General features: G+C 33.2%; 1 protein-coding gene across 1 annotated transcript in view; it reads left to right on the top strand.

Annotated features, from left to right (window-relative positions):
• The window catches only part of smog (G-protein coupled receptor 158 smog), a 72,224-nt gene that overhangs the window by 33,872 nt on the left and 24,401 nt on the right, over positions 1–13,951 (top strand). The window contains exon 6 of the mRNA XM_077429114.1: positions 12,486–12,648. Coding sequence (XP_077285240.1) covers positions 12,486–12,648 — 163 coding nt within the window. The remainder of the gene's footprint in view (positions 1–12,485; positions 12,649–13,951) is intronic.

The raw sequence follows: 13,951 nt of genomic DNA, 5'->3' as shown, positions 1-13,951 counted from the left end.
TCTCTGTGTATGTATGAAAATTGCGAGGAAAATTCACGTCGAGAAAATTTCCGTGCGAAAAATATAATAATTATTTTTAACCGAGCGACACGCTTTTTTTTCTCCTTACAGACAAATAACGTTTGCTATGTTTAATTTTTAAATATTCGTATAACGAAGTAAGCTCTAATTTTTGAATTTCCTTTTTTTTTACATACGACCTTTTTCCCAACCCTATTTACATCAATAAAAAAAATTCATGGGCAAGAAATTGTAATTTAAAATATGTACATATATAAAATTACATATAGCTTTTCACATAATATATGTATGAACATATGTATGCAGATAATTTGGAAGACCGGATCATCACATAATTAATGTGTTCTCAAATAAGGTTAAAAGATTTATTTAAATTTTTTCAATGTAATTTAAGGTGAAATTTGAATTTTTATTAAATACTCATTTTACTAAATTATGTGTTATGTCTTGTTCTATTTTATCTGATTTATTTTTAAATATATCTATATATCACATAGGTGTGTTTATTTTAGAAATGTGTTTCTTATGAGTTTTAAGAAATGATTGACGATCTTTCTTTGGAAACATTCTCATATACATAGACATATACATTAAAATTTATATTATATTTAGGTATATTAAAATTTATTCAAATTTATACATAAACATTACATTTTTATTGCATTATTTCTTGAGCCTTTTTAACAGACTTCTGTTAAGTATATATTTAATTAAGACGACCATATTTCCCAGGACTCAAAACGGGACGGACGCTCCGAATAAAATCGTCCCTCAAATAACCATTAATATTTTCATGGAATTATATTTTTTTTCTGAATGTGAAATTCTTGCAAACAAGGGAAAAAGAAAGAGGTTAAAAAAAATTATATACTATAAGATGGTCGTGCGCCGCAGGCTGATTTTTTTTCTGACACTAAAATTAGCAAATTTTCTTAAATTTGTAATTTAATGTAATTTTTACTAGAACGTTCATTTTAAAAGAAGAAAATTTTATTTTACAGTTATTTAAAAATAATTATGATGAAAATAATATCACAACGTAATTTTTTTTCCAGAAACATGTAAAATTAATCATATTATCTTTAAATGTTTGAATGTTAATTTAAAATGAAATATTTAATGTAAATGCATATTTATATAATAATATTTGTTTTTGAGAAACAAACTGGTTTCGAAAAACAAGGAAAAATATGAAAATAAAACCATATTGAAAAGATAAAAATATTCTTCTGTGGACGGAGAAAAATTTGTTAATTTTTTTGTATATGAATATATAATTCCACAAATAACTCGCAAGCTAAATTAGTCAACTAAAGTGCCCGGAGGTGTACTACATTATTGCTACTCTAGCTCAAATGCATTATAATAAAGGTGCATACATGTAAAGCATACTTGCACTTAGTTAGTCCACACGTCATTTGCGAAGCTACAACTATAAACAACCACTCCATTATTTAACAATGCTATCTCCATCTCGACATGTCACGTGGAAATATTATACAATAGTTTCACACACGTACTGTGTACAACGTATCGATGAAAGGCGTCCCCGTCAGCTCAATTATGTGCTCAGCGAAGTGGGCCTGCTTTTGTTTAGGCATGTGTGAGCTTCTGAAAGACTCGTGTGTACGGTCCGCTTAGTGCACAATACCAGAAAATTGAATATAAAAAATATATACCGACGCGGAGATTTTTCGAGACGAACTTAAGAAGATTACTTCGGTTTAATTTTAACCCGATCGGAATAATGAGTTCGTACATCAGGTGTCACCGTCGGGGGAGATGTCTCTCACGAACCCGTTTGAGTAGGGTTGCCAGCGATCTGTAATTATTTGGAATTTGGAAAATCATTTAATTACTTTTATGTACATACATATCTACATGTGTATGTATACATATATCGTTCTTGTAAAAATAGAATAAATATATTAAAAACATAGCATATTCAGTTAATTTGGGATCACTAAGAAAAATATGTTACTCATATGATATATAACCAGCAACATATCATCCATCAGTGCTTAACGTATAATGCTAACGATTGAGGCGTCACGCGCTCGAGTCTTGAACGAGTGTTGCTGGCCAAACCTTGGAGATATGTGACTCCGAGTCGATCGTTTCCCAACAGAGCTTGCCAATTTATCTATATTTCTAGCAAATTCGAGTTTCTAGTATCTCAAATTTGTTGATTTTCATAAATATGCTATCCACCTACATACATACATAGATGCCTCTACGATAATAGTATAAATGTACGAATTTATCTGATTTCATTGTTGAAAAGGATCCACCAAATTGGTAACCTGTCTCTGTTTCTCGCAAATTTGAGTTTCTAGCATCTTAAATTTATTGATTATTATAAATATGCTACCCACCTACATACATACATACATAGGTGCCTCTATGATAATTGTACAAATATACCAATTTATCTGATTTCATTGATGAAACTGTTCTTACTAAATTGGCCACCTACTCTCATTTGCACCCATTATTTGAATTTGATTTTAAATTTGTAATAATATTATAAATTTATATATAGTACAAATGTACAAAGTAGGCCACAGGTGTCACCTTGGGACAATCCCGTAATTACACCATGGTAAAAATAAATTTAAAAATACATATGAGCCAAAAATACATACAAAAACACTATTTTAGTTTGACTTAATTAACAATTTCCTATCACTACTTTTAATTTGATATATCCAGAGTCTCGGAGAAGCAGAATAAACTTATTTAAAGCCACCAGTATTTTTTTTAATATTGTAAAACGCAAAACATTATATTATTTCATTTTAAAAAAATTAATGTTTTGCAAAATATTTCTCGATATGAATTAAAATGGACTTGGACTTGCTGAATTGAATTAAAATGGCCAATTTCCAAATATAGCAGCTCATATATAGGTACATATATATGTATGTACATACATATTTACATTGGTCAGCGGAGATAGTAAGAGTAGGAATTAATTCCAATACGAATTGTATATTTTTAGTACTGCCATGTTAAATATAAATGAAATTATTTTTAATAATTATTTATTTTCATATATTGAGGAAAAGGAATATATTATATCTACATATAATCTTTTTAAGACGTTCAGTTAATATTTTTGAAACTAGGTATTTTGAAAAAAATAAACGCAAAGTAATTCTCTACCTTTGATTTGTAAATAAGTGTAATTTAAATTTAAATGAAAGTGTAAAATTTTGTGCGTCAATAATAAAATTTTAAAATATGTACATATAAAATGCGGCAAAGCTTCTTTTGGAATTACTTATTACATATATCATCACCCCGACTTAATAGACATAATTCTAGGGTCCTATACCAGTACTTATCCAAGTTATTATATGTGTTATTATATTCCTCCCAATTAGTCAACTTAATCGAGGTTTTACAATATATGTATGTATGTATGTGTGTAGAGCGGTAGGGGGTTTTTATACAAGTTTCGAACGAAATTTTTGTGCGATTTCGTAATTACGAGATACAGCGGGTCTACCCTCGACACTACCACCCTCATCCCCCGTGGATTTTCCCTCACCATCAATTTATCCGGCCGGTGTGGGTCCGTTTAATAAGTGCCCGAGTCTTTGAGCGCGTCACGACATCGACGGACGGGTGAATGCGGCCGGATATCGCGCTTCATATTTCCGCCAATTTCAATTTCGGTACGGCGAAACTGTCGAATTCATTTAATAAGAACATCGTGAAATCCGATCCCCGTTCCCGGGACCCCTGAATCCCGTTCCCGTCGTTCGTCTCCTTAACGAGTATTAATTTTCCGGCACTCGTAGCCGTCACCGCTCGTCGCGCACCCCCATGCTTTTGTTATGCCCGGGCACAATTGAATGTATGTATTCGTGTCGACGGAAAAGCGTTTATAAATTTATAAATGTTTTCCCAACCGATTAGGCGGCGTGTGTATAATAAATTTGCATGCTCAATGTGTGGATTCGCGTACGGGTGAGTGCGTGTTGGTTTCGATGATTTTTGTGACATGTTTTTGTGAAAACACGCCAATGAAACACTCAGTTTGAATATATGTATGATTAAGATATTGTAGGTTTATATGTAGAATCAGGCTAATCCAAACGTAGAAAATGGGATTAATTAAATTGATATTGTACGCTTGATAGCATTACAATATAGATAATATGCCAACTGTACGATAGTCAGTAGCTATGTATATTTATTTGGGACGAACCATTAACGTCGACGAATTAAATCAGGATAGAGTGCATTAGCTTGAATAAATGTTGTCTTAAAATCAAACATTCCAGTAAGATTTTTTTTATTTATTCTCTTTTCTGGTGTCATCTTATCAACCGTTGATAAATCATCGCCAATGATATTTATACAAAGGCTTGAAGTGGATCTTTTTGTTTTAATTGGAAGATCCGCTACTTTCAAATATAGTGGCCCATATACAAACGTTAACTTTTCTTTAAATGAATAGAGATACGTATCTTAAAAAAAGCTTAGTTAAATTACTACAATAAATCGTCATCGTTATTTACATTGTAATATAATATGGCCGAGAGCAAATCATCTTTCATAATTTGTCTTCTCTCGCTTAGAATTAACAGTCGCTTCACACTTGCTCGAGTAGTGGGCATACTTGATACAATATGATATGCTGCTTGAATTCTTTCTGGATAAAAATTATTGGCTTTTTACTTTTATGTACACAGATTTTACTTTTATGTAGTATTGAAGAAAAATATTCAAATAGTACAAATTTTTCGGGCTCCGCTCCGCTCCTGCTTGAGGCAAAACCTTTTTGTTCCACTGCTGCTTACCCCAGCTCCAAGCTTCACTCCAACCCTCGGTATTCATGCTTTCGATCATTTGTGGGCACTTCGGAATCATTACTACGTCTTCCAATATTACAAACGTCTTCTTAATCTCTCAAATTCGGATTACAAACCAACTCATAATCGCAGATCCTTGTGGATCTTTGCATTTTTATCGAAGCGATAGGCATTGGTAAAGATGCTCAGAAATTGATTTTGGTATCTTTGTATGTATTCAATATTGGATGGCTTACTGCACCCCCACAGTTTTATCCATACTGGCTTCATAATGGTCTAGTATATTAATTTTTTTGTACTAAAGGTCTTCCTATTAGCCAGTATATATCTTTTTGTTTAAATCGGATACGCTTTTTTTTTCTTGATACGATGCCTCCACGAAGAATAAAGAAGAAAGTTTTTGATCAATGCGTTTTGCCAGTATTGACGTACCGATGCGAAATTTTGTCATTGAATGCCAAAATGTTACACAAAATCCAATGCATTCAAAGAAGTATGGAATGTTGTATTTTTGGCACAACGAGCAGGGAGAAGAAACGGAACACATACATATATGTATACATAGATATGACAAGAATAGTTGATACAGTGGAATGATTGAAAATGTTTTCGTAACAATAAATGTAAAGAAATACACATAAAGTATCAATCAAAATCACATAAAGAGATTTATGAAAGGTAGGCAAAACTGTGCTCAAATTATACCCAAGAGAGTGTAAAACGGTGCAAGGAAAGTCACAAGCATGATGATTGAAGTTTGATGTATGAACAGAGGCGAATAGAAACATGTTGGCAGGTTGAAGATTGGTTAAAAACGATGATGGTGATGATATAATTTAAACACAGTATGATTGAAAACAATTGGCTTTACTTTTATGTCGTATGTGTATGTATGTATTGGCCTAGGTAGTGAAATAAATTAAGTTAATCCAATTATATATGGCCCTCAAACTAAGCCCTCAGACGAGCTTATACTGTAAGGGGGATAATTTGTTCTTAGTGAGATTCGAATCCGGAACTTTTGCTAATCGACGAATCGAATTTAGCCACAATAATAATAGGATGAAATTCAATTTAAATTTAAATTTCATTTTATATATTATACATACGTACATATTTATATATAAATTATTATGTTTGGCAGTAGTGTTGACATGCCTACCTACATACTTTGGTGCGTGATTATACGTTAGGCATCTATTATACATTAACATTAAGCTCGGTTATATAATACATTAGTTCTCAACAACTTTTATTTTCAAAATAATGACACGAATTTGAAAAAAATTACGATTTTCTGAAAATTACGTTTCCACCATACAAGTATCCATTGCGAGCGCGGTGCGCTTTGTATGAGGTCTTTCTAGCTAAACAATGACTTTGAATTCTCGTTTATCAGTCAAAATTTATCATAATCGACCCAAATGAACTTGAATATTGAGTGTTTATTTTTTTAAATAGTAAAAATATCAAAACTATTCTCGAAAAAGTGATATTCCTACATATGAAATAAACCTACTTTTTTAAATTTTCGTTGAGATAAATTGATTAGTTGCTGGCAAAGGTCATTGTTTAAAATCAATGAAATATTTTATTTACCGTTCTCTTGGTACGACAAAATTTTTCCATTAGGTCCATCGATAAAAATCCAAAATTCACGTTTTTCGTCCTGGTTTATCATACATTGTATGTACATACATACTGAACTAAAGAGATGAAAAATAATTAGGTTTAGAATATCCTCTATTGATATATTCCTCAAATATATATAATTACATATTTTTGTTATGAAAACACATGACTTTTCAAAAAATATATATTTTTAATATTTAAATATATTGATAAAAGGTTGGCAATATGACACAGAAAGTGTTCCGAGAAATAGATGAGCTCAATTTGTAAAATGATGTAGTGAGAGCAGGCTCCAGTGGTAGCACGAAATTGGTTCTCTTGGAGGTTCCTGGTTAAGAGGTTAGGACTTCGACCCACTCTTAGATAAGGGGAAAAAAATATGGAGAAGAAGCTATTTCAACGCTTCAAATAAAAATATAGTTTTTTATTTAACCTTCGTGAAAACTTGTGACTGCTATAAGTATAATAATAAATTGTTAATGTATGGATGTCAAAATAGTATAAAAATAATCAATCGGATAATATATTGAGTGAATATTTCTCCGTACAGTTTACAAAGGTGAATTGAAGTGGCATTACGAAAGGGCTGTTGTTGTTCAGAAAAGTTGAATTCAGATTCGAACGAATCGCTTTGGAACATTTCCGGTTGAACTTTTTCCATTAGGCGAGATTCGTTAGCATTTTAATTGAGTGCAATGTCCGTGAACGATTATACAACCCCCGTTTGTTTGATTGTTATGAAATTGTATTTGGGCGGGATGATTTTTCCACGACGCGCTCGCGACAAGCCAGATTTCCCGCTAAATTTTCCCGACAATTAATTTCCGCACACTCGTGAGGCTCTCTATGGTGATTAACCATTCCACCACGAGTGCAATTTCAATTTAATCACATTACCTTTGACCAGATTTGCGGGTAACCTGTTCGCGTATCGATTCTTTACGCGGAGAGAGGGAAGCAGCGCGGTAGAAGCAGGGGGGTGGCTTGTCTTTTGATTACGCAGAAAGCCATCATTTATATTGTGCGGGGCTGAGGACGCTTAAGAGATTAGACTAGTATACTTAGCTGAAACTCTAACTGAACCTCATATCAATCAACCGAAAAATCAAAGGAAAGCTCCTTCGAAGCCGCACCAGACTTTGTACAAGTTGGCATCGCATGAGGCTTCTTGCTAAATGAAAAACACAGTATATACATATTTACGTACGTATCCATCCAGTCTGCCAGTATCTGCCACATATCGAATTAATTTCATTTCAATTCCCGTCGCAATATTGCTCTGTTGTCAAATAGAGTACAGGTCTCGTGGTAATGTACGCGTAAGCGGGGTGAACCGCTGGGGGTGTTTTATTTGATGAGTTTTCCATTATTCGGCTCCGCGATAGTTAGGATAAACAACCCTTACAGGATTTTGTCCCTGCGGTAAAACTAATTTCGTTATCGGGCTGCTGTTCTTGCATCCCGTTAGGATGTAATTAAGTGCAATTAAATCCGTTTTAAACAATTATTTTCAGCGGTTAAGCTAATTGAATTTGTTTTGATAAATCAAATCTAATACAAAATAATAACCAATTCATTTCGTAATGCAATGTGTGGTATTTAGAATTATATAATAATATGTTTATGTATGCTGTCGTGAAATTTTGGAAGGAAGTGAGATGGGGTATCGTATGTGTCTCAAACATGTTGTGCTAAGCGTCAGTTTTGATAGATGATGTCAATCTCATTGAGATTCTCTTATGCTCATATTAAATTTTGTCTCAAAAATGCTATATTTATATACATAATTATATAGACATTGTTTTTTAACGGCGTTTTTTCCAAAAAAAAATTTATTCCATTAATTCAATTTATGTATGGTATACATTTACTCGAATATAATCATATAATATATAATTAATTGCATTATAAAATGGATAACTTCAAATAATACAATATAGAAAAGATTGTTGATATTTGGGACTCCTTATCTTACCTACTGGTATTAAACTTGTACGTACATAAATTATAAATTTTGAAATCGTATTTATTTATTATTTTATAATGATAATAACAATAAAATTACCAGTGTGACCTTACAGGTTGCCCCAAAGCATCACACCAGTCTTACAAAAAGGAAAATAACAAAGAAAAGAATAAAGAAAGAAAATAAAAATTACCAATCATTCATCTCATTCAAATAGTCTCGTGTTGAATTTCAATAAACTGACCAGCTCATCAACATGACAATTGAACAGGTCCAAATGTTCATCTATCACATTAAGGAACCGGACAGCCTTTACAAGAGACGAGTTATTGAAAGCAGACGTTTTCGCGGGAATAGGTTGGGAAAGTAAATGATGACGCAAAGCTCTACCGCATTCAGGCGCCGAAAATTTAAATTCTAATAAAATCGAAGGGTTGTCGATTCTTCCCTTTAATACTCTAAAGAAATATTTGGAAATGGCAATAATTCTTCCCGAAGATAGTCAGTCAGAGCCTAGCATAATAGAGAATTTAATTTAAGTTGGACTCCAAATTACAGCAGTATCAAATAAAAAATTACAGACGTATCAAATAATAAACGTGTATTCAATTTTCTCAACTTAAACATATTATCAAAAATTTATAAAACTTTTATCAGACCTAAATTAGAATACGCTCTTAGAATCCTCATTTAAAAAAAATGTTATATGTATCGAAAGGGTACAAAGGAGAATTACAAAGATATCTTCTGAAATTAAATCACTTTCTTATAACGAAAGGTTGAAAATAATGAATCTCACTACAATGGAGACGAGAATAATAAGAGGTGACATAATCGAATTCTTTAAAATAATAGATAATCATTATAATTGTCATATGTCCAAACTCATTACGTTCAATGAAAACACTCATTTCAGAGGTCACACTCTCAGAAAAAAAATGAAATAAATTGCTCAGGGATTCCTTCTTTTCAAACAGAGTGGTTACAGTTTGGCGTAGTCTTACCAATGCAGTAAATTCAGAAAACCTTAATATTTTTATAAACAAACTAGATGTCTTTCTTAAATTTGAAGGATTTTTGTAATTCTTCTTTTCCAATATCTTTTCTTTATTTTTATTTTATTTTAGTTATTATGTTACCATTCCAAATATTTTATTTTTCTTTTTATTTTATTTTTTATCAAAGTCGAACCCCGTGGGTCTATCGACTTTGCTGTCTTCTCCATGTATTTTAAATAAATAGTGGTGACAAATAGTAGGTAGAATGGTTTTGCCAACTTGATGAGGTACCGTTTAAACAATGAAATCAGATGAATTGGCAAACTCTGATAGGAATCGATCTTCTAAGAGTCACAAATATTTAAGTCTGACCAGCAGTACTGCAGAAGTACTCCGAATAAATTCTCTTTAATCGAGGTCAACCCAGGGCTTGAACCGGGGATCCTCTCGGTGGTTAGCATTAACGCCACCACTGAGCTTTAATTATAGCAATCACATCATATTTGGCAGTCATCTCAAAGGCTTTTCTAGAATTAAAAAAAAAACTAATTTAATTTGAAAAAATATATAGTTAACAACGATAAATCTTTGTGCGAGGAAAAAACCAATGGAATAAAATGAATGAATCTCTTGTTCATTACAGTGACATAAGTGGGTTTCAAGCTCAGAGCCGGCCCATTAGTAATGTTGCTTTGGGCCATCTTTTTTCCCGAAACGGGTGGCTTAAAGACAATTTATAGGAAGAGCGGCGTAAACTTTTAGTGTTGAAGGAAATGAACAAGTTTTTGTATTAAGAAACTTGCTCTTGATGGCATACCTCATCCCAATAGCCCAAAGTCCCACCCGTTCCTACCTTTAAAACTTTCATTTCTTCGTTGTTACCTTTTTTGCACAAGTTTTTTCTCTTTCCCCGTTCAAAGTAACCCCCCCCCCCCTGATTTCCTCGTTTTATAACTACAGTAAGTTAAAGTTTTTCGCCTTACACAAATTCACATGAAAATGTCGGAATATAAAGCGGCGGAGTTACGGTCATTCCTACACTTTTGAATACATAAAAATACGTTTTATTTGACTCTTTTTAGTGCGCGCCGTTTGCAAAATGTTGCCAAATGACGTCATAATCATCGTGTACCCACCTACATACATACGTATTATGACTATTATTATCGTTATTATATTTTATTCGGAATCGGAAACGTCGCAGACGGGGCTAAATTACAACGACGCGTGTTTATTGTTGTTTGAAACAGTGGGGTTAATGTAGGTCGGTGAATGTAGGTTTTATGACTTCGCCCGAGCGATTTTATGTCGCCAAGGTGGGTAACGCCGCGTAACTTGCGAAAATATTGGCCACAAAGGCTCGGTCGGGCGATTCCAACCCCCATGTCGTTTGGGATAATTAATTCTTGTCGATTTTACAAATCTGAACGCGGTTTCGGTCAAACACGAGCCGGTCGTGACTGTGTGTGTTTACATCCGCTCGGCCTTGCGGTGATCTCGTGGCCACCCGTGCAAAATTATGCCACTGCGAATTAACCCTGATTTATATTCATTTTGTTCTGGAAATTGCGAGAAAATCCCTCAAATTATCTCGCACACATTTAAACGCTTAACTTTTACATCGCAACGGTATCCTTTGTAGGCGACAAAGCACTTCCGGTTGATTTGGTGAATCTTTATATCGATCTTCCTTTTTGTCCCAAATTTACATATATAAGTACCTATTTTTAAACATCACACACATATGACATCATCATCATCATCATTCACAGCCATTCGACATCCACTACTGGATGGCAGCCTCTCCAACACGCTTCCATTCGTTTTTGTTTTGCGCAACTCTCATCTATCTCACCCCACATATTTCTCTAATTCCATCCATCAATCCTTCCTATGGCTTTCTTTGCACCCTTTTACATCCTCTTGGGTGCCTTTCGAGCACTAAATCGTCCGCTCTTCTAGCTACGTGACCCACCCATTGCCATTTTATTTTTTTCTAGCACACGTATTGCATTTTATATCTCTCCTCGTTATGCCAAGCATTCAGCGTTCCATACTTTTTTGATTCCACTGGACCGTAAACAGCATTCTGTCTAGTTACTTCCTCTTCTTTATTACCGGGCATTTGAATGATTTGACCTAGATGTAAACAATTTTTGACTACTTCTACTGCTACATACAATGTACATATGTATATGTATTGTTTAATGCAATACTATCGGGCATGCAAAATACATATGCACATTAATTTAGTCTCATCTACGTTCATTTTAAGTCCTATGAACTTTCATGCTTTCCCTCTCCCAGCTGTGTTTGTCTGTTAAGTGTGTAATTCAGCTGGATCGCGGGATATTAGTACACATGAAGATGACACAAGAGGTGATCGTTAATGTTGAGACCTAATTTGTTCCATTCCAAGTTCCTAAAGAGGCCCTAAAGCACCGTATTGAATAGCTTGGGAGAGTTATTGAATAGCTATGTTATATCTATCAGTATCATTATTTTCCTTTCTAATTGATAAATAAATGCTAAGAATGATCGCACAATGTTTACATGAATTGCAAAAAGTACATATGTCAAATAAAATAAAATTGACACGCGGAATTTTTGCATTGGTTTTTCCGCATTCTAATCAATTATATTTAATGGAATCAATAAAATATATAATAATTGACAGTGTTAGAAAATCAAACGAGGTTAACAATATTGGAGAAGTTCAAAATTTGCTATTGAAAACGTATTTGAACTATTTCGCAAGATATTCAAGTATTTTAATATAAGATATCTATTCATCAACCTAAGATTCAATAGAGAAGCTTAATTAATTTTCAAAAGCTTTGCGAGTATCCGGACCGAATTTATTGAATTTGAACAGATCAGTCTCTTACTGGGCCGCTTACTACGATCACGTCAAACTGAGCGAAGATATGCGAGCAGACATTCCGCAACCACGTAGTATATTTACATATATGTAGATTTCACGAGAACTTAATATACATTTTATTTTAAACGGAATCTTTTAAAATTGTCAAATTTTTGTTGCAGATGCACAGCGTGTCCAGAGCAGTGCAACACCTGCAACAGTGCTGGGAAATGTGGCGTGCAACGAGATCCTCTCGTGCGTGGTGCACTTTTGGCCACGCAAGCAGCATGCATGCTCATCACAGTCATGATGGCCGCCATAGTATTCAAACAACGCAAGTGCAAGGTACATTATGGTTCAACACTATCTGTCAATCAATATACATACATGCATATATATTTGCATGATAGGATATTGCGTCGCAAAGATTTGACAGGTTGATCATTTATCGTGTCAAAAATTTACAACGTCAAATCTCGGTTGTTGATAATATTTTGATTGAAATTTCAACTCGCACTCCATTTTATTTATTTATTTATATTTTATCACGATGCCATTACGGGTTGCCCCTGATTGTAACCCACGGTATTAAACTTGTACATATATAAATTTATAGATTAAAAATTTGAAATCATATTCAAATAGCGGTGACAAATAGTAGGTCGGATAGTTTGTAGACCTGTTTCAACGATGTAATCATCAAAATTGGCAAACTCTGATAGGAAATGATCGACTTAGAGTCAGAGATATCCAAGTCTGACCTGCAGAAATACTCCGAATAAATTCTTTACAATCGAGGTCAACCCAGGAATCGAACCCTGGAACATCTCAGTGGTTTAAGCTATAATGTTGATTATTTGTATTTGATAGCTTGTAAGGTTCTCGTGGGTTTTTTTTGTACAATAGATATACTGGATTCATTTAAAGTCTAAATATTTTAAGTGTACCATATAAGTGATCACTTGCATCTGTCGAGTTTCGAACGTGGGATTTTTTGCTACAAGATGCTACATTCTACCCACCTATGCTTAAAATATTTAAATCTTTCATGTATGTATGTATGTACATACATACTCATAACGTACTTTTCTTCCACTTGAAACTCATATTGTGCAATAAATTATAAATATATTTTCCTAACGTAGATCATACGAAGTGGCTACTTCGTCCACCACTTGAGATATTCGTTATATAAATACTAAAGCTTCATTTTGTATATTTTTGACATGAGATGATTTAGAATTTATTATGGTTCATAATACAATATAAAAAAATAAATTGTATTTCAATTTTCAAAAATACAGATAATGTATACAGATTTCAAAAAAATTACGGGAAAAGAAATTATAAAAAAAAATTGATAAAATACATATGTATTCGTTTGTATATACATATGTTTACATACAATTTATGTGTAATCATAAATAAAGCACACAATTAGTTTTCATTTCTCTCGGGTAATGTCGAATGGTCGGATATTGGAAACACTTTAGAATGCATGTACGAAAACACTTTAGAACGCAATACTGACGCTATCCAATACAATACAACGCTAAGTTTTTGATCAGTATTTTTTTTATAAAATTTTTAATAAAATCAATAAATCGTAACCAATTCCGTTGTATTTCAGCAACATGGTTCAGTTGTT

Source organism: Arctopsyche grandis, chromosome 4, assembly GCF_051622035.1.
Source record: "Arctopsyche grandis isolate Sample6627 chromosome 4, ASM5162203v2, whole genome shotgun sequence".
Taxonomy (NCBI): Eukaryota; Metazoa; Arthropoda; class Insecta; order Trichoptera; family Hydropsychidae; genus Arctopsyche; species Arctopsyche grandis.
Note: the sequence above shows the minus strand (reverse complement) of the source record. Positions and strands in the feature narration are given on the sequence as shown.